The 21,842-nt window shown below is 35.0% G+C and overlaps 1 protein-coding gene across 6 annotated transcripts in view; it reads left to right on the top strand.

Annotated features, from left to right (window-relative positions):
• Positions 1–21,842, top strand: part of LOC118193466 (uncharacterized) — a 173,676-nt gene that overhangs the window by 136,780 nt on the left and 15,054 nt on the right. For 3 of the 6 annotated variants that reach the window (XM_085811924.1, XM_085811925.1, XM_035364562.2), the window contains exons 2-3: positions 6,885–7,143; positions 19,558–19,610. In XM_085811924.1, the coding sequence (XP_085668050.1) occupies positions 6,948–7,143; positions 19,558–19,610 (249 nt within the window). In that variant the 5' untranslated portion in view covers positions 6,885–6,947. Of the gene's footprint in view, positions 1–6,884; positions 7,144–11,990; positions 12,271–19,557; positions 19,611–21,842 lie in introns of those variants that run through there. The other 3 variants (XM_085811923.1, XM_085811926.1, XM_035364559.2) reach the window with 3 other exon arrangements.

Below are 21,842 nucleotides of genomic sequence, written 5' to 3'. Positions count from 1 at the left end.
AATAATAAATAAAGCGTAGCTGGGCAAGCAACTATGATAATAAAAACAGATCGTTAATAATATCAATTTTTTGGATATCTACTATACACTGGTGTGCAAAAATTAAGGACGAAGTCGAAAAATTAGCATATCAGCTGAACGAAAAGGCAGAGCGGACAGAAAGACCAATCAGGAGATTAAGTAAGGTGATGTACGGTAGCACATGCGCAGATATGCAGGTAGACGTAATGGGGAGTGTCTGAGTAGTATAAAGCATGTTGTCGGTGTAAGATCAGTATTTCTGGCAAAGAGATTGCACGCCGTATAGCAGTTAAAATCACACCGAGTTGCTGCCTCAGCGAGAAATGGCGAATAATCAATCTGTTAGGCGACATCTGGATGCTTTTACCCGAAGTCGAATCATTGGGAAGTTGGAGGAAGGCCGCAGTGTGACAAGTGTGGTTGCAGAGTTCGGAATTGCTCACACCCTCGTTTCACGACTTTGGAGACAATTTCAAACTACAGGAACAGCTATCCGGGGGTTTAGTAGTGGTCGTCCACGAGGAACCACACCCGCAGATGACCGGTATATTGCCTTACAGGCCAGAAAAAACAGGCGGCAGACAGCGGGAGAAACGCTAGACACACAACACAGGCGACTGGACGACCGATATCGCGTTTTACCGTGGCCAGAACACTGCACGGTGGTGGTCTGTTTGCATGTCGCCCTGTACGGTGTGTACCTCTAACGCCTGCCCATCGGAGAAAGCGTTCTCTGTGCGATTCTCATCGCATACTCATCTGGAGAGAGCGGTGAAGCCACAATCATCCCTCGAACATCATTGAAAGGGACAGGTATGGAGGTGGCAGTGTTCTCGTTTGGGGAGGCATCATGCTTGGTAGTCGTACAGACCTTCACATCTTCGACGCAGGTTCTGTCAACGGGACCCGTTATTGTAACGAGATTCTTCTTCCATATGTGCGTCTTTTTAGAGGCGCTATGGGTCCGCAGTTCCTTTTCATGGACGACAATGCACCATGTCATCGTACAGTAGCTGCCGAACAGCTCTTAGAGAGTGAGGATATTGAACGTATGGATTGGCCGGCACGATCTCCGGATCTCAATCCCATCGAGCATGTATGGGATTTTCTAGGCAGACGCTTGGCAGCCTCGTACCTTACCACCAGTAACGATTCCGGAGCTTCGATTGGCGCTGCAAGTCGAATGGGCAGCAATGCCTCAACAACTTATTGACACCCTCATTCTCAGCATGGGCAGACGCTAAAGACCGGATGTTTCTTGCTGGACACCCATCACAGGGATGTTTCGGCCTTCAGTCGCATTGCGCTCCATGCTACTTTTTCTAAAGCTTCGTTTTTTATAAAGCTTCGTTTTATCCCTCTGATTTCTCTTTTAGTAAGTGTTGCTTACATTACTTATGTCCTTACGTATTGGGGATCTTACGGTATTAAATGTTTTGATTTGGAAAGCTTTTGTAGAAATTTATATTGAAAAAATCGTCTCGTCCTTAATTTTTGCACACCAGTGTATTAGCAATAGAATAAGCATTATTTGTTTTGTTTTTCGTTGCTATGAGTTACCAAAATGGCAGCGTTGAGTTGTGGTAGGCAGGTCGCCACATTCCCCGACTGAATCAGAGCTAATAAGAATCATTAATGCCCTGGCTCGAAAGAAAGCTCCAGGTCCAGATGGTGTGGACAACATTATTATCAAGGTCCTGCACAAAACTTTCCCAGAGCTCATAAAAGCCCTGGTGGAACCCTGCTGGAAACGTAAACACTTTCCGAAAGGTAGTAAAACTGCAGGAGTCGCCTTGTTTCTGAAAAATGGAAAAGATCCGAATGTTCCAACTTCCTATCGTCCAGTCTGCCTTCTTCCTGCACTCAGTAAAGTCTTCGAGAGAGTGATTCTGACTAGACTTAATTATTATCTAGCCTCACATAAAGTCATACTCAAACAGCAATATGGCTTTAGGCCCGGCAAGTCAACTGAGCATGCTCTCCGGGATCTTATAACAACATTAGTCAAAAATAGAAGACGGGATATGCACAGCATAATCATAGCCCTTGACATAAAGGGTGCTTTTGGCACCCTTTATGTCAAGTGGCAGGATGTGATTGACTGTTTGGTGTCTATAAGATGTCCTGGTTTAACTGACATTGTCCGCAGCTACTTTCAAGATAGGAATGTACAAATTACTATAAACAAAGCTGTAGTCTCAAAGACCATTACACAGGGCTGTCCTCAAGGATCCTGACTTGGTCCTACTTTGTGGAACCTTGTGGCCAACTCGGTATTTGACTGCTTTGATGACCTCGAACACGCTGATTGCTTACGCAGATGATTTCCTACTTGTCGTTGCAGGCAGAAATGATGCTACTAACAGAGCACAAGCCTGTTGTTGGATCAAAGAACACAAACTTACAATTTCAATTGATAAAACACAGGCAATGGTGATCGAACGCAAAAGCGCTCTGAAGAAAACTCCCAGCCTCAGACTTCAAGGGCATACGAATAAAAATTGCCCATCAACCGAAATACCTCGGGCTGACTATAAATAATAGGCTGTCTTAGATGCCACTTGTCCTGAACCGCATTAATAAGACCTAAAACAGAGGATGAGCACTCTCACAAATGCAATCAAGCGCAACGGCGAGCTTTGACCTGGAAAGATTGTTCCCTCAAATTACACTGCACGAAGAGTATGATATGACCACATACACAGATGTTTCGAAAACGGAGCTCGATACGGGAAGCAGCTACTGTGTAATGGTTAAGAGTAATATAACTCATAGTTGGAAAAAACGCCTAGAAGAACAAAATTCTGTGTTCCAGGCAGAATTGACTGCTCTGCAAGCAGTCATTCGCTATGCTCTCCAACAATCTAAATATAGCACTATTATATATAGTGATTCAGCTTTAAGCCTCGCAGTAATAACAGGAACTCGCAGTGGAAATCCTTTAATTCAGAGTGTACAGAGAATGCTCCTGAAAAGATACCTTGGTCCAAGACCGATCTTGTCCTGGGTGCCTGCCCACACATGAATCAAGGGCAACGAACACGCTGATATGTTAGAAAAAGAAACAGCTAATAATGTGTCAAGTAGGGAGCAGACAATGGCACTTCCCCTTTCTTTCCTGAAAAGAATGATGCGAAAACATCTAGTGTCTAAATGGCAAGCGCGCTGGGATTTAACAAACACGGGAAGAAGGCTGTATCGGCACTTAACAAAAGTCAGCGTAGAAATAAGGAGTAACTCCTCTTATCTCACACAGTTGCTCACTGGACGTGGGCCCTTTCCATCGTACTTGCATCGCTTTAAACTCAGTACATCTAACAACTGTGAAGGTGATTCAGACCACTTTGCTTTTGAATGTAGGAATACCGAGAGCTTTCATTTACGTAAGCCCTCTCATGAGCACTGACAGGTATGGACAGCTAGGGTTTTAGAAAACAGATTAGTACTGACCAAACTTGAACATGTCATGAGCTACTGCACAACATATGACTGTTACACAGTCTCGGAATTAGCTCCACATCTGTCCAATTGTAAGACAGCTAGCCACTCCATTGCACTTCATTCACTCCAGGCCAACATTTCTTGTAATTTTTTTATTGTTTTGTATTTTTTTTTTTTTTTTGTAATTGTAGTAAACGTAATACTATTATACACATTCTGTACAGCAATTTTAAATATATACCTGTAAGGATTAACGATTATATGCTTAAAAATGTTAATGTACACTTTAATGTAAGTGATACGTAGTCTTTAAATGATTTCAACATGTCATATAAATGAATGTTTATATCATTATTTCCACATTAAATTTCATTATTGTCTAGCTTATCATTGTCTACATTAGTAAGCCTTCACCTTTTGTAAAACTATACTCTGATTTATTGTAAAATTACACCAAAATGAAGTCTCGATATTGATAACATGTACTCTCTTCAAGAGCCTTGTATGCTTATGTTATTTCATTATTGGTAACTTTATTATGCACTTTGTGTAACCCAGAGGTATATTCGGAATTGAATTGTGCTTTTATATTATCTACAATAGTATGCATTTTTATTACATTTATCTGTACATTAAAATAGTTAGCTATTGTATTGCACATCATAGGTCTTATCCTTTTTGCAGCCCAGCATTTTATAGAGTGTTAACATTATTATATATACATTTGATTGCAAATTTGTCTGGATGCGTGTTGTTGTCAGTTAAGTGTAAACTCAGTTAATTGTAAATGCAGTTAAATATATTTATGCATTCTATGCATGTTTATGTACTTACATGTACTTATTATGTATAATATGCATTGTAAATGCAGTTAAATGTAAATGCAGTTAAATGTACTTATGTATTTTATGCATTGTAAATGCAGTTTAATGTACTCATGCAGTTAAATGTAAATGCAGTTAAATGTACTTATGTATTCTACATTGAAAACATGTACTCTCTTCAAGAGTCTTGTATGCTTATCTTATTTTACTGTTAGTAATCTATTGGTAATCTTTACAGGAATTATTCTGTTTATCAATAATAGTAAGTGTCTCTTCGCTGAAAACTGTACCTTCTTCAAGAGGCCTTGTTTGCCCATGTTATTACTATATTTTTTTCTTTGAAAACACAATAATGCTGTCTGTACTCTCATCCTAGTCCTTGGCTGGGGTTTGACGTGAAGTAGTTCAAATCCGATGAGTAGGTGAAAATCCCGTGTGGTACCCTAGTCGGGAGCCTGCCTCAGGGACGAGTAGTAGTAGTAATATATATCTAACTCTGTACATGTGGAAAAAATGAAATTGTTCTCTTCATCTACATTACACCCTTCTTCCATTCCTGAATCACTGGCTTGTCCACACTCGTCCAGCATTCGACGTACACAAAGCACACCAAATTACGTTTTGTGGACTTTGTATACTTAGTTCAAAATTTAGTTAAGATAAAATATTTATTCATGTCCTATGCACAGGTTAATAATCAATTAATCTACATATGTAATATCTATAAATCAAAGATGGTTTAGTACACCACTCCTGTCTAGTATCTAGCTTCTGCCTGACCTTTATTTCAGGATTTTCATTCCAAAAATTATTCTGATTAAATGCTGGAGCAAAGTCATTAGTTCTAAAGTTCGTTCACAACTTATAATGGATATAAGACTACTTGTACGAGCCTCTTCAATTTTCCTTTAGACGTTTTGATTTAACGCTAGCGAACATGCTGATCTCGTCCTCTATACAACTCTACTATCCACCAAACTCCCATAAGAGTTAAGACATTTTAGACCCCTCTAAAAGAACGACATCTCCAGCTTTTAATACTTTTCTAGGGTTAGGAGTGTGCAAATGGTAGGCTGTTCGTAAATCAAGTAGATATTTTTCCTTCCACCTTTTTTCAGATAGATTCCAGAAGTTTGTTTTGGTATACTTGTATTTCCATAAGATTTCTTCTATTTGAATTCTTGTCCATCAGCTCCATAAGAGGAAGTGGGTAATAATGACGTTTTCGCCGAAAGAGTTGAGAAAGTGTGCTGATGTGAAGAATGTTCTTCTTTTCTTTCTTTCTTCTTTCCTTTCCTTTCTTTTCCTTTCCTTTCAATTAGCATTAGCCCAGAAGGACTATTACTCTCAAAACGGCATTTTTCGTTGAATCACTTTAAATGTCTGAATCACGTTTGAAATTGTTGCCAGCAAATATTATCGCCCTGTATTATATTTAAAGAAATTGAATAGTAAAGAATCTACAAGAATGTATGTATGTTTCTCGCATTATGATAAAACAACGGTACTATAGAGTCATCATATTTTGCACTTGGAAGCCCGAATTTGGAATTTGTTTTATGGTTTATTTCATATTTTATAAAATTTTAACGAATTTTTGATTAAAAATCTCAATAGTTTCAAAGCGAGTAGTGGCATTAATGTAGGGAACAAAACATTTTTATTTCCAGTGCGCAAGACTATCTGTCGGAAGTTCCAAAGATATGCTGTTTTAAAATATTTTTAGCATAATGTAGCTTCAGCCCAAATGCTCTCGAAACATGTATGTGTCTGTAAATTAAAAAAAGGCCTGTTTGGGCATACTACAACACATGAAACCTTTCAGATTTTTATCCCGAACAGCGTTAGCGCAGAAGGGCTATTAATTTCGTTTTGGCGTTGTTGGTTCACTATAAAGGGTGACTATAAAGTTTTTAAATTGCTGCCACCAAACATTAGAGCCCTGTATTATATTTAAAGAAATTAAATAATGAAGAATCTGCATAAATTTATGTATGTTTCTCGCATTGTGATAAATCGACGGTACCTGGAGCCACCCAATTTTGAATAACGTAATCCTCCACCGAATATGGGCATCTGGAAGCCCAAATTTGGAATTTGTTTTATTATCTATTTCATATTTTGTAAAGCATTTATCAGTTTTTGATTAAGAAATTCAACGATTTCAAAGCGAGCACTGACAACATTGTACGAAAAAAAAAATAAATAAATAAACACTTTATCATCTCCAGCGCGCGAGACTATGTATTAGAAATTCTAAAGATATGCTCTGTTAAATATTTTATGATATTGCTGTTGAACTTGATGAACATGATATTCAACAAATAAAAATAACACTGAAAACGTTAAAAAAACGCCCGTTTGGGTGTAATATAAAATCTGAATACTTTCAGATTTTGTATATATATATATATAATTGTTCTGTAGATATAAGAAGCTTCACAACCGTATTTGATATCTAATTTACTCCACACTAAGAGCAGTCCAAGAAATATCTTCCCGTAAAAAAAAATCCCATTCATCATACTGCAATACTTATACTCGAATTAATATTAGCTATAATTTTTTAATAATATTTTATTTATTTTATTCGTGTAGCTGATATTGCATTCCATATACTTGAGGGGAACACTGTGATTCGCTGCAGGGAAAAAAAGCAGCATGAACTGCTGCTCTTCCAAACAAAAAGCCAATTCTATATACTTACCAGCTTTTGACCAAGACGTAACAATAATTAGGAAGCAAGTAGCCATTTTATCAAAGAAACCTAGAAGAACATACAAGGTGTTCTTCGAGGAATTAGAACTTGATTTGCCTTTTGACAAGCTGTGGAAACCATGGCGTCTTACGCTCCAAGGTAATTAGCAGTTATTTCTGACATTTTTTTACGTACTAAGAATTCTAAAAATTTTCATATCAACTCTTATTTGAATTATTTTACAGTGTTTTTCTCATATGAAAGTTTTAAAGAATACTACTATGAATATTCATATAGTATTTTGCTATTAAAAGCTAAGTGCATAATTTCCATGCAGCCTGACATACGTTGTCATTCGATTTCAAAGCGAGCAATAGCAACACTGTACGGAAAAAAAAAAAAAAAAAAAAAAAAACATTTTTATCTCCAGCGCGTGAGATTCAGTATCGGAAATTCTAAAAAATATGCTCATTTTAACATTATTTTGCGATACTGCTGTTGAACTGAATTTTAGCGTTTGAATGCGTAGAACATGATACTTAATAAATAAAGGTAACACACAAAACGTTAAAAAAACGCTCCTTTGGACGTAATTTAAAATCTGAAACCTCTCAGATTTTTTAAAAAATATTATTATTATTTTAAGTTTTCTGAAGCTTCCTTCATTCTAACAATAGAATTACCAACGTAAAAAATATTTTGAACATAGTTTCCCAGTTCAGATGTGATTACACTAAACTCTATTCCTAAATTACCTATAAAAGATCCGATTTTGATTTAGAGACTAGAATTAAAATAGCTTAATTTTTAAAACTATATATTTCTGAGGAAATATCTGGAGCATTTTTATTATTTGGGTATTTAAATTCTAAGTAGTAACAAGTCTTTTATAAAATACCTGAGCATTCTTCTCCGTAGGCAGATAGTCCTCATGTGCTTTGGCAATTTCAACCTAACTTAAGCTTAAAATCACCCAAATCAAACTGCATTAATTTTACGCCAGTTCCCCCTCCCCCAATGGCAGATTGTGAACAGTTACAGTGTAACACATTCCATTAATCTATACAAGGCCAGATGTGGTGGTCTCTTTATTATGAAGGCACCTAATAAGTGGGCTACTATTGCCTCCTATGAAGGGACGGACAGTTACAACCATGCCTTCTCCGGGATTCGAACACAGGCCCTTCGGTATCGCAGTCAGGCTTCCCTAACCACTATACCGACTTAGCGGTTTTTACACCATTATTAGAAACTAGAAATCCGAAGGCATCTCGTATAAATCTTGATACCTTTATTTTAGTTGTGAGATTAAAATATACACCGATTCTTTTATTTTTACTGTGAAAAGCATTTTCCTAAGAAATAAGTTCTTTCAAATAATTTTTGTCAGTCTGATTTTCCTTTTTAATTTCTCATCATATTTTGTTGATACATTCACCTTCAAAGCTAATTTTTTACATTTCTCAAGAATAATTTCTTTAATTTTCTGTAAAGAAAAAGATAATCCTTTCAAACGTGCAAGAGCTATTTTCCTAAGGGTGAGGATGGCTTCATGGAGTACTTTCTGAGAGAAACAGATTCGTATTTACATTCCATGTGAATAAGATACTGAAAACACCCACGCAGCCAAACTATTTACCTGCATTCAATATTATATTTATCCCTATATTAAGATGCAACTTTATGTATATTTTAAGTTTTAATTTCAAGGCTTTGTTTACCTTCCATTTTCTTTCAATATTTACTTTCACTAACGCATACATAAACTTCTAAACCTATTTCCTTAAAGAGGCTCTTAGGCTTATACAGCCCACTGCATTCATTTATCATTCGATGTCTGATGCCTTTTTTCTTTATAAATATAAAGTACTGAACAGAAAATTGTACAAAGTATGTGATAATGATATTTTGTCTTGCTCTGAATATTAAATATTTAATAATCGATGAAATTTTTGATTTGATTTGCTTAATTGATTAAAGAAACGCACACCAGTCGTGCAAGTGCTCAAGAATATACCGCCCTTTTTATTGATTAAATTTGCTATTTTTAAACTTTGCTTTTCGGAACATTTCAAAATTGAAAGTTAACTGTCATAATTTATTTTTAAATGCATTTCTAAAATTTCGCATCTAATTTGATGCTCTTCTTAACCGTTCACCTGAGGTAAGTGCCTCACTTGCCTTACCTTTGTCCGACTTTGGTTGCTGCATTTACCTAATGCGCGTGCTATACCCACAAAGTTATTCATCGGTTTTGTTTGCCAGTTAGATGTTTGGCCATTGAACAGGAATGAAAGCAGCGATCGTTTTCTAGTGGTGTGTGATCCAGTTCCTGTGTGCCGAAAATACGCAGCCAGCAGACATAATCCGTGCGGGCAGTATACAAGGAAAACATGCGGCTGCATTTAATTGGTGTAAGGACTGAAAAAAGAGCAGTACAGTGGGTCTGCCACGCTCGATACAATGAGCGGATGATGAAGCATGTGCAAAGCTAACACTTTTGTTTCGAAAACGAAACGCATGAGTCAACAATAGAAACATTTTACATCATCAGCATGCAGGAAACCATAGTCTATCCCAGGGCTGGAAAAGATTCGACCATTTTCCTTTGATCATTGAGGAACTATTCTATCAGTTTGTTGCTGAAAGGCGCCGCAGTCAATGTTGGTTGCTGTTTCGGAACATTGCAACGTTTGAAGGTAAGGAATAAGTCAATTTGGAATGTTCTATTGCAACCGACAGTTTGGATAGGATATGCTACCCCATTCTCCCAATAATCCGGACTTGACCAAACACCAACCACTTTCTTCACTTGACCGAAATCGCAAGATGATAATCTCTGGGAATTTTTACGTGTTCGGTCACAAAGAGAGGGTCCACAAGAGGAAGCATTGCTTTTCGTTGCGCTTAGAACTGCAGACTGCAATTTATTCATGGCTCCGCAACTAGCTTGATGAATTCCACAGAAAACTAATTGACAAACTAGCATATCAATGGGATCATTATCTCAACAACTAAGGAGAATATGTGAAATGAAAACCATTTTTGGAATAACAAAGGGTACTTACGTATTATCGCAACCAGGCCAAAATTCGCATAAATTGCCAAATTTGGCGACCCTACTTACGGCAACTCTACGTGTCATACGTAGTTTTATAAAAAGAGCATGTGGAGATTCACAAAATTTTCCTGCATTTTCGTGCAAATTTTTGTAATTTATGAGAAAATAGCAGTGTAGATGGATAAAGTCAAGAGTGTGCGCAATGCCATTTTTGTGCAATTCTGGGATGTTTTTTTAAGTAAAAATAAGTCGACGTGTACATGGTTATGGCGAATACGGTTTTCAATCAGTGCTAAAAGCAATAGCCAAAAGATTTCCGCCGAAAAAATAATTCTGCAACTTATTCAAATTCGAAACCGAAAGGGTTTAATTGCTATTTTATATTTTAAAACAAAATAATATAAAAAACTTTATTAAAAATTATCTGTAATTAATAAATGTACATTTTCTTTCTATTCATACTTTTTTACTCAAACTTACAAATCGCGTCAACCTGGTTGCGATAATACGTAAGTACCTAACAAAGTAAAGTTCTCTTATTTCATCAAACAAATCTATATAACAAACTTGATGAAAGACATTCCAGTGTGTCGTTTTGAAATTTGGCATATTTATTATAAGCGATAATAAGGAAAATTTGGTTTACGCATTTTGTTAAAATCGTTTGACAGTATGAACGATGACTTTTTTTCCGCTCGTGGGCAATGAAGAAAAAGGAAAGGAACATAGATTGCTGCAAATAAAGAAGTTCGCAAAGTAAATTATTCTTGTCAAAAACTGAAAAAAATTCTCCAAGATAAATTTTAAAATTTCTCCATAAATTTCTTGCCAAAAATTACAAAATTTAATATCGTAAGCATAATTTGAATCGTAGAAGCAAAATATGGAAAAACATTGGTATGTTATTTCAGAAAATGTCCGATTTTGTGTCAAAATACCTATGTTAGAACAAAGATATATATAAATGTAATATATATTTTAAGTCGCGCTTTCGCGAGTTGGAAAACGCAATTTAAATTTCGTCAATCGAGCCCAGTAGAACGGGAGATATAGAACTGTCTGCCCTTTTTTTCCCGCAGTGTACCACTAATAGTACATTACATTATTCTTGGTGGTACAATTTTTACACAATGATTTAAATACATTTTAAGAATGACTACAAAATGGCGCTTCTTTTGCTGCATATATTGGTACATGATAGTGCATCTTATTCATGTGGAACAAAATCGGCAAAAGTTTGAGAAAACTTGTGCTTTGAGTGGTGATTTTTTTAGTTACTTTTTGTTATGAAATCTTAGATGGCACATCTAAGATTTCAAGCCCAGTAACAAAAAGTTGTCTTTTAACCGTTCAGTGCCGCTCCCGTGTTAACTCGGGCTTACCGAGTTAAAATGCAGCACTGAACCGGTTAAACAAAGAAAAAAAAAAAGAATTATTTTTAAGTTTTTAAATTTAAAAATAATTTAAATATTTCTTTAATATGTTAAGGAATGTAAGGTATAAAAACAGTTTTATGGTGATACTTTGGCATTCAGAAAAGTACCATTTAAAGAAGTATTGTGGTCTATCAAATCTTTTCTTCTAGTATTTATATTGAGAAACAAATGTAATTTTAGTTCATAATATGACATACTGAAAAATCTAATGAGAAACGTTTCATGAAAATTCTCTGCTTTTACTAATTCTATTCAACATAAAAGAAAAATGAAAAACAAGAACATCATAATATACGAATGATATACTAGGTGTAATGTATCTGGAGAATGCAAAATTCCTGTGCAAATTAGAACCAGAAATGCAAATAGAATATGATAAAGTAGCTCTGATGTACAGTTAAGGATTACCAGGCATAATCCACTTCCCGTTAAATTGACGATCTATTTATTGCACGTTTTTATTTGCCTGTCATTCCCTGTTTATATCTTAATAAGCTTATATAGCTAAAGATTGATTTTTGCCCCATGAATCATTCTTGCATTATTCCAAACAAACTGAGACTCAAGGTCGAAATCCGCAGCTTTGAAGTTACGGGCAACCTTTTAGTTTCGTTTCGTGTTGACGTTTAACAAAACCATTTCAGACGCCATTTTTATCTTAACCGTTCGAGCTGACAACTGGATGTTATCAACTTGAATTACAGTTTTGTGCTAGAATTCTTATGCCGATACCGTACCGTTTCGCGCATAGAGTATTGAATTATCTTGTTATTGAACTGGGAAGCCAAAGTAAGTTTACGTTGTTTGTGTTCGAAAGAATTAAACTATTAATATGTGATTATTAACTAATTTGTTTGACAATGAATATTCTTACCTGGTTTTATAATTTTTTTAACCTTTTCGTTTGGGATATTAATTACGAGACATTTTATTTTGTGTTCTGAAACAAATTGCTGTAAGATGAAATAAGAGCACAATTAAAAAAAAATAATGACAATAGCATACTTAATTTCTCTGCCCTAAAATAATAATTTTGCTGAGTCATGTGAGATTTATAGTTAGTGCTATAACGGGTGAATACCAGGCATTCAGCGAATAAAAACTCGTTGGTTTGCTTTTAAATTCACTTTGTTTTATATAAAGTGTATAGTTCAGATATATTAATAATGAATCTGATGAAATCTTAACGTAATACATTTTATCTTCATTAAGTAAATCATGAAGAAAACCTTTACTCTAATTACGCAGGTTATTTCGAAGCCAATTTGCATTATACAAAAATACCGATAATTAATCTGCTTTTTTTTTTTTTTTTTTTTTTCCGGATGCCAAGTACGTACTATTTATTGTAATGCAGCTGAGATAATTTTTTTTACCTCATGTATTCCGTGTTATTTAAACGAAAATAATACAGTAAGAAAGAAAAATAGATAAAACGTTAAAATATATTTTGATTTTTCTTTTTATCTGAAATCGTGAACATTCAAATTCCTTTTTCAGATTTAATATCCAGTGTTTGCTTCTTCAGTTAGCGATAATAACTTGGCTCGTCGTAGTGATAACATCGTTTTTACCTGTTTGTTAGCGTATTAATTAAATAAAAATATTGGACTTCGTATTAGAACACACGTTCACGCGTGGTCAAATTCTCTCATAGATGCAGAAAAAAAAAAAAAGGGAAATTTCTGTTCGCTAGAAATTTAACAGAAAGAGTTGACTGCAGTTATGATTACCGTGCACTAAAAATTTAATAGAAAGCAATTGACTGTAGTTACACTAGATGCTTGACATTAAAATTACTTGATTAAAGAAGGTGGTTTTAGTTATTGGAATATAGCAAAGCATACAAGCGTATCTCTCCCTAAGGGGAATTTTTTCCTAGAGAATTTTCTAAGGGTTTTGGCTTTTATTTTTGATTACGATAAAGGACGTAAGGGCTATCTGCCTAAAGACAAAGATGCTTTCGTGGAGACTTTCTAAGGAAAACTGGCTGCTATCCGCGTCACACATGGGGAAAACTATGAACGCTTATTCATGTTACACCTAGAGGAAAAACTATGCAGCTAACCTATTCACCGGGTTTCGAAGCCATGGCGAAATTACCAGTATTCAGCAATCGCGAATTGCTCTGCCATTGCTAGGACCTACTTGGGTGCTTGAGAAAGATAATGAATAGCCATAACGTCATCGCGGTGTTTCGTTTTTCTTATAAAAGAAGCACGTGCCATCATTAAGCAGTGGTTCGTGGAGTAAATTCAGAATAGTTCTATACAGTAAGTAATTATTTTTCTATTATATATGCTACATATTTGGCAAAAGGTGCGCGCTGACATTTTATTGATGATTGTACGAGAACCGCTATTTTCAGCAGGGTGTGACGTTTTGTGTATGTGTGATAACATGTTACTGAATTAAATGAAGGTTATTTGAATTACATTCGTTCTGCCTTAAAACCATACAGTGATCTAAATTAATATTTTTCTTTATTTAAATTAAAGAAAAATTTAAATTTATAAATAAATTAACTAATGAGATAATCCCACGGCGGTACTTTTCCGTTTTGCCGGCACAGGCGATAAAGTCGCCAATAATGGTACAATTGATGCCAAACGGAATATCCTCACTGGTAACCTTTTACGCCTCGTTTTCAAAACCCTTCGCAGCCATTTCTTATCAAATTGATTGTATCTTTCAACACAGGCATACAATTACATAGAATTTTACCAGATAGTTCAATTTTATGCCCCAAGGCCATTCGCGGAAAGTAAGTGAATTAGGATGCAATCACACTGCTTACCCGAAGGCGAAAATAAAGAAAAGGCAAAGTCAAGGTGTAATTCATCGATTCTAATGAGAATGTACTAGCGAAGTAAAGCACTGCAGTTTTACATAATTTCTGAGTAAGCTATTCGTACGAATTGAAATAATTTTTGGTTTAAACTTGTGTTCCAAATTAAGATTTAACTTGTAATTAATGTAGATAATTACCGAGAGAATTGGATTTTTGTAACGTAGCTTACGTGAGATGAGATCATTTGAGTCACGTGATATGAACCGACGAATCAGGATGTTGAACCATGAAAGCACAGTAGATTCTTAAATTAATGTCTTTTTACAAATTTATTAGTCCAAAGGGATTTGAATCCCGAAGGACTATTAGTTTCGCTTTGGCATTTTGCGCCGGACGGATAAATGTCGGTTCACTTTTCAAACTGTTGCCATAAAATGTTAAGAGTCCTGCATTATATTTGAAGAAATTAAATAATGAAAAATCTGCGTAAATGTATGTATATTTCTCGTATTGTGATAAAACAACGGTAGAGTCATCGAATTTTGAATAACGTAATACTCCAACGAATATGAGCATGTGGAAGACCAAATTTGAAATTTGTTTTATGATCGATTTCCTATTTTTTAAAACTTTGACGAATTTTTGATTAACAAACTCATGGATTTCAAAGCGAGCACTGGATCTTATGATTTAAGTGCGAGGAACATGATATTTAATAAAGAAAGGTAACACACAAAATGTTAAAAAACGCCCCTTTGGACGTAATTTAAAATCTGAAACATTTCAGATTTTTTTTGTCTATATTTATTGGCTTTTTACAAAATTTTAAACGATATTAAAATGTATATGCCTTCAAAATAAAAAATTCTTAGAACTAACATTTGTTAATATTTTTTTATGTGTATACTGTATGATGTCGCCAATAAAGTCTGCTTGGCGAGATTTGCGCCGGCGAAACGGAAAAGTACCCAGACGGCATATGCTCATTAAAAAAGTGGTAGAAAAGTGAATAAAATATTTTATTTGCATTTCATAATATTATAAAAGTCACCCCCCAGCAATAAAAATACTTCATAAAATATATTTGTATTGGCTTTGTAAAATATTATTTCTGTTACACAAATGTAAACAGTATATAAAAGCAAGGTACTTGAGTATTAACCCGTCGACCATGCAGTGCGATTTAGTGCCAGCAGTGCCAAGCAATGCGATTTAGCGCCAGTTATGAATAAGCGTGAAGCAACAAAGCATTCGTAACATTGCCGTTCCTGTTGATGTATCGCCGTTATTCTGGACAAACCTTTTGTTATTATGAACAAGGATATAAATTAACTGTTATTGCTTTTTCTTTTCTCTTCCATTTTGGAAAAAAAAAAGGGGGTGGTTAAGATTTGTGACCTGCCTTCTACAGAACAGAAAGCAGATGATTATTTACAAAGCTGTGGGATTCTGCCATGCAAAATAGCGTGTATTATTGAACACGTTGTGATCAGCTGGAACAACGAAACCGGAAAATATTGGAACAATTATTTGAGGGAAGTTTGTTTCTAAACAGAGCTTCCGGCAAATTCGGAGAGCATAACAAAGTAGTAGAAGTCGATGAAAGCTAAAAACTAAGAAGGTCGAATACTGATTTTTTGAGAAATAAAGAGGTGCCAGTTCATTGCCCAGAAATGATATGCTTAAACATATTGGTTAAAAATGTAAAATGACAAACGCAGAGCTATTAACTATCCCAATAAAACTGAAGGTAACAGATTTTCTGTCACATCTCCGAGCAAATATACAATATTCTTGGTTTTCAATTTATCTGAATTCAAATTAACCCTTCTGGAAGAACTACTAGTTTTGAAGTGTGGGGGGGGGGACTCTAGGAAATAAAAATGACGTCAAATTAACAGTTTAACTTTTCAATGAGGAATTTTAAATTTCAAAAATACGAGTATTAACTGCGTCACCTATGGCTACTAAGTTTTGAATACTTAGTTTCCACTTTAGCATATACACCTGGAAGCTCGAATTTTTAATTTCGAATTTTGTTCTTTTTATTTGTTTCGTGTTTTGTGCTTGTTGAATGAGCTTTTCGTTTGCAATTCAACGATTTGAAAGAAATATGTTGCTAAGTACGACGAAGTGTAAGATATTTGTCATTCACATTTAATCAGCAAACTCGACTATTTAATAAAAATACGTTGCCATTCCCTGAAATAAAATATTTTTATCTTTCACGCAGCAACATGTTGCCGTTCAGCAAAGTGCAAAAATATTTAATTTTTCTTCTCAATTTGATCTGTTTGTTACTGATAAAAAATCTAAATGTTTTTAAAGCAATAAGTGCAATTTTTTAATCTCTATTTACGTACCAGATTGACGTAGAATATTACATTAGCTTCACTCGGTAAAATTATTGTGCATTATTTCGTTCATAATAACTTATTTGGGCCAAATGACTATTAAAAGATGTAAAACATGATTAAAATTATTTTAATAAAAAGAAGCGGGCTGCTGTAATTTTGCGATTAAAAGCATGTATTTTAACAATTGATTTCAGAGAGGCATCATTTTTTAGGAGTCATAACACTATTAGGCAACAGTTTTAAATTGGACTTGTGAGACAACGCTTGAGCTTTGCACGGATATTGATAGGTTCATAATGATCTTAAAGATGTAGTATTTGAATAATTACCCAATTTACAATAAATGTTGAGATTTTAGAACTGGCAGCATCTTGTTAATGAAAATCGAGCTCTCCACAGCTAGTATTAATAATTCAGTTATTGAGTTTGTAAGAAAAATATTTATAAAATGAGAATCGCTTTTGAAATGTAAAACTTACGATCAAGGAACAAATATTCATTTGGAAGTAAAAAATTAGTAGTCTTCGGAAAATGACACTTTTTTCTAAAAGCCCAAAAGCGACGTTAGTCCCGAATGGGATATTAGGCTCGAAACTGCATTTCACTTTTCACGATTGTTGCCATCCAAAATTATCGCCCTGTATTATATTTAAAGAAATTAAATTATGAAGAATCTGTAGGAATGTATGTTTGTTTCTCGCACTGTGGGGAAAAAAAAAAAAAAAAAACAGCGGTACCTAGGGCCATCAAATTTTGAATAATGTACTCCTCCACCCAAACATGGGCACCTGGAAGATTGAATTTTGAATTTCGAATTTGTTTTATTATCTCTTTCACATTTTATAAAACTTTAACGAATTTTTTATTAAACTAAACAATTTCAAGGCGAGCAATGGCAACACTGTAAGGAAAACAAAATTAACTGTGTTGCTGAATTATATACGGCGTAAGTGCAAAGAAAATCATGCATAATAATAAAACTAAAAAGATAGAAAAAAGCAGGCGTGAGTTAACAGCAGAGTGGTAGACTGCGAGCTCAGCGAGAGTGTAAAAGATTTTAACAAAACCCTTTTGGACGACCGTTAAAATCTGAAACCTTTCAGATATTTTGCATTTGTATTTTTTAAGCGTATTATTTTTGTTTTAGCATAATTCGTTAAAGCATATGAGCATGAAAGCAAACGTTTTCCGTTATGCTAACGTCATTGATTATATCAAATCTTTCACTGGTGGCTTTAATTTATATGCCATTATGGCTCTATGAGAAGGATTTAAAAGGGCAACGTGCCGCATTTGATAAGAAGGCACTGATTTTCACAATAACAATGCCCACTAGTGATCAAGTGAATAGAGCTGCAGAGTACTGGTAGCTCAGCTAATTTCCGAATCCCGGTAAAGGAGTTGGTCACATGGGTGTTTTTATATTTTCTTTCTTTGCGTAATTTAAATAGCACTTAGTTTCCTGCAGAAAGGTTCTCTACAAAGACATCCATTTAAGTAGATGGCACTCCTGTGCTTTGCGTATTCAAACAAACAGTATCTCTGCCGAACTAGGATTCCTTTGTTAGAATACCTAAGAACTAGGATTGCGCAGCTCTCAGACTTCCAAGCTGCCATTATAAATAAGAATGCCATTAAATGTTTAATAATTATCGTTATGTAAAAGATATTTACGCATAAAAATATTATTATTCTTTAATTATTTAGGATCAATCTATTCCGAATGATTTTCCGGTAAGAATTTATATAACCATTTGGAATTAAATTGTTGGGTTGTAATTAGCATTTCAGGTGAAAATAAAAATGAATTGTGTAAAATATTTGCTCGCATTTGACATAACGCAGATAACGATATATGTAAGATTAAGAAATATGACGGAAATTTATTAATAAATTAAACTTTAAATTTCTAATTTTTAATTAAAACAGTGCCCCTTCAAGGCGTCTGCATTCTTCCTGCATATCGGTATTGCTGTAAACTTTTGCCCAGTCGCTCTCTAGAACTAAAAGAATTTCCAAGCTTATAAATAGTACTGCAACTAGCTACGCATCCTCTCTTGCTGCTTACGTTTGATTGCTTCCTTGAGACAATGGTTTTTTGTCGTCATAAAGCATTGTGGTTTAAGGCATTAATTCCTTTCACACTTGTTAGCAGGCGTTAAGCCACGGCTAATCTGGAAAGGAAAAGTTTCGTATGTGTAAATGTGTAGCTGATTCCAGCGAAACCGTCGACCGATGTTTGCTTGGATGTGATTGGTCTGCTCTTATACCAAGTGGCATAAACTGAAAATTTAGGGTGTTTAGGAAAACCTTAAACCATTTTTTCTGTCTTAGCAAAGTCTGATTGCCTAGCAACAGAGCTCCGCTTAGACTGCTTATGATTTTAAAACCAAAGTGGGAAACAAGCTTAAAGGACGTCTCTTGCTTGACTATTCATTAATAAAAATGTAATGCATCATAAATTTGTGGAGTTCGCATTGCCCGCATTGTGTTGTGCCATACGATAGAGTAATGAATGAATAATAAAGATATGTTGGTTTATCAAGTGATTTTGTAGTTCTTCAAAAGTTCCCGTTATCTCCTACTACGTAATCGATATTTCACTGTTGTTCTAACATAAGTGCACTCGTGATTGTAGAATAACTGGTGTAATAATATTAAAGACCTTCACACAAAAAATCCTTTTCATCTCACGTGAAGTTATTTTCGTCTTCTGTAGATAAGCAAGTTACATCTTGTTACCTAATTTATTATAAAACCTCCTTTTTTGTGTGTGTCAGAGAGAGAGAAAGAAAAACAAAAATCATCTTAATATGCTCTTACATATAGTAACTATCCACATTTCTTCTGTTGCAGTATTGTTAATGAATTAATATTGCATTATAAATAGTATTAATAACAGCAGTGCAGCTTCTTTTCCATTTTCAGGTGAAGATTCGCTTTCTTTACAGGTGTCTCTGCACAGAATTCCACGAACAAAAGTAAGTGTAGTTTACGTTGTTCAGAATTCAAAGTTAATAGCCTGCTACGATTATTTTGTGCGGTTTTGGTTCAGAATTCAAAGTTAATAGCCTGCTACGATTATTTTGTGCGGTTTTGGTTCAGAATTCAAAGTTAATAGCCTGCTACGATTATTTTGTGCGGTTTTGGTTCAGAATTCAAAGTTAATAGCCTGCTACGATTATTCTGTGCGGTTTTGGTTTATGTGATGACGATAAAGCCTCGAATGCTATCTGCCTAAGGGGAGGGATGCCTTTGTGGAGATGTCTAAGATAAACTGGATTGTATAGACGTTACACATGGATAAAACCACGGAAACACCTATATAGCCAGCCCGTTCGCAGGATTCGAACCTCCGACCGAATTACCAGTGTTCAGCGACTTTACCACTCGGCCGCTGGTGCGCCGATTATTATGTATAAATACGCTTAAAAAAATATGCAATGGAAAGTCTGATGTGTTGATATTTGATTGCTTTGGTAGTTCAGTGGGGCAGAATACGAGAGGGCTGTCTGCTTAAAAGGACAAATGCCCTTATGGGGGACATAAAAATTGTAAACTACATCAGAATTGGGTAGCCCATCGGTTAATTTCCTAGGATTCAAATCCTGGAGAAATGCATTGATGCAGAGGTTTTTTAGGTTTTACGCATATGTAAACGTGGATACAAGCAAGCTTTCCTTAAAACGTTCTCCGTGAAGGCTTATCTTCCCATAAGCAGATAGTCCTGTAGTTGCTTAATCAATTAACCAAACCTAGCCTAATCACCTGCAGATGCTGTGATCATTTGCCAGTTCAAAGCATAATTCCGTTGAAGGGATTTCTCATTTGTGAGTTACACAGATGGCAGTAATATTGATAATCGAGTTGGACTAGCTTATGCCGTTTTTCATCAGTTTTGAACTGGAATACACACTCTTTAGAATTCTCAATGAATGCAGTATTTTTCAAGCGGAATTATTGTGCATTAGTAAATGAATTAAGTGGGACAGCTAATTATTGTTCGTTAAGTTATAACTTTCTTATTTTCACTGGTTCTCATTTATCCTTGTGTTCTCTTGTGAGAATATCTTCTCCTGGAATAAATGAATTGTCCCTTCTTGTACGATTCTTAAAGATCTTAATAATAAAGACGTTGATGTTACCTTCTGTTATGTACCTGGCCACACTGGCAATCTAGGAAATGAAAGAGCTGATTGTTGGCGAAACGTACTGTTCAAATCTTCAAATTAGCACCACAATAACACTAAGTTATTCTTGATACAAAAATAGAATAATGCAGTTCTAAAGTGGAATGAATTATATAGGAGTTCTTTAGCCTGTCTGACTTGAATTATCTTTTCCTTCTCTTCCTAACAGACTCAATAATAAAGAATTTTTCTGAAGTTTTGATATAACTATATTTCTGAGTACGCTAATTTCAACTCGTATCTGTAAAGATACTGGTTATCTGGTACAGTCTTATGTTCCTGTAGCTCCGGAGGAGTGCAAAATGCCGAGCATTTGTTGTTCTACTGTTTGAAGCTTGTGGAAGGAGAAAGAACTCATTTCGTATGGTTATAAAACTCTTTAAACAATTGGTTACCTCTCGCTTTCCATGTGTTTGTTCAAGATAAAATGGCATTCTATTCGTTGTGGAAATTTTTTTCTTGCGTTTCATCTGTGAATTTGTAACTTTATTTTCATTTTGTGTTGTTGCATTTTTTCTTTTTGTGTGTGTGTGTTTAGCTCTGTGAGCCTTGTGTAATAATACTATGTGGTGAACAAGGAGTTTATCCTTAAAAAAATATGCAATGGAAAGCGAGACGAACTGCCAATTTGGCAGCGATCTCTTCTGGTAGACATTAGCACGCAACCAATATATTTGGAAACGTTTTCCGATATTTTCATTGTGATATTTTCAAATTCATTTATTATACAGGGTGACAGCTAATTCATAGTGCAAACATTGAGGGTTGGTACAGGAAGGAAGGACACTGTAACAATCACATTTTGTATAGGAATGTATGGTCAAAAGTGAAGCGACGAAGAACAAATGATAAAGTATTTTATTTTAATAACCTTGTTTACAAGTGGAATTAATTAAAATCAATTAATTAAAAATTAATTACAATTAATTTACAAAATGTGGTTGTTACAGTGTTCTGTACCAGCCCTCAAGGTTTATGCCATGAATTAGCACTCACCCTGTATATGAAGTAAATGTGATTTTA

The sequence above is a fragment of the Stegodyphus dumicola genome, chromosome 2 (genome assembly GCF_044657685.1).
Source record: "Stegodyphus dumicola isolate Sdum_Otavi_A_Nest chromosome 2, ASM4465768v1".
NCBI classification, from domain to species: domain Eukaryota; kingdom Metazoa; phylum Arthropoda; class Arachnida; order Araneae; family Eresidae; genus Stegodyphus; species Stegodyphus dumicola.
This window is presented reverse-complemented; position numbering and strand designations above follow the sequence as displayed.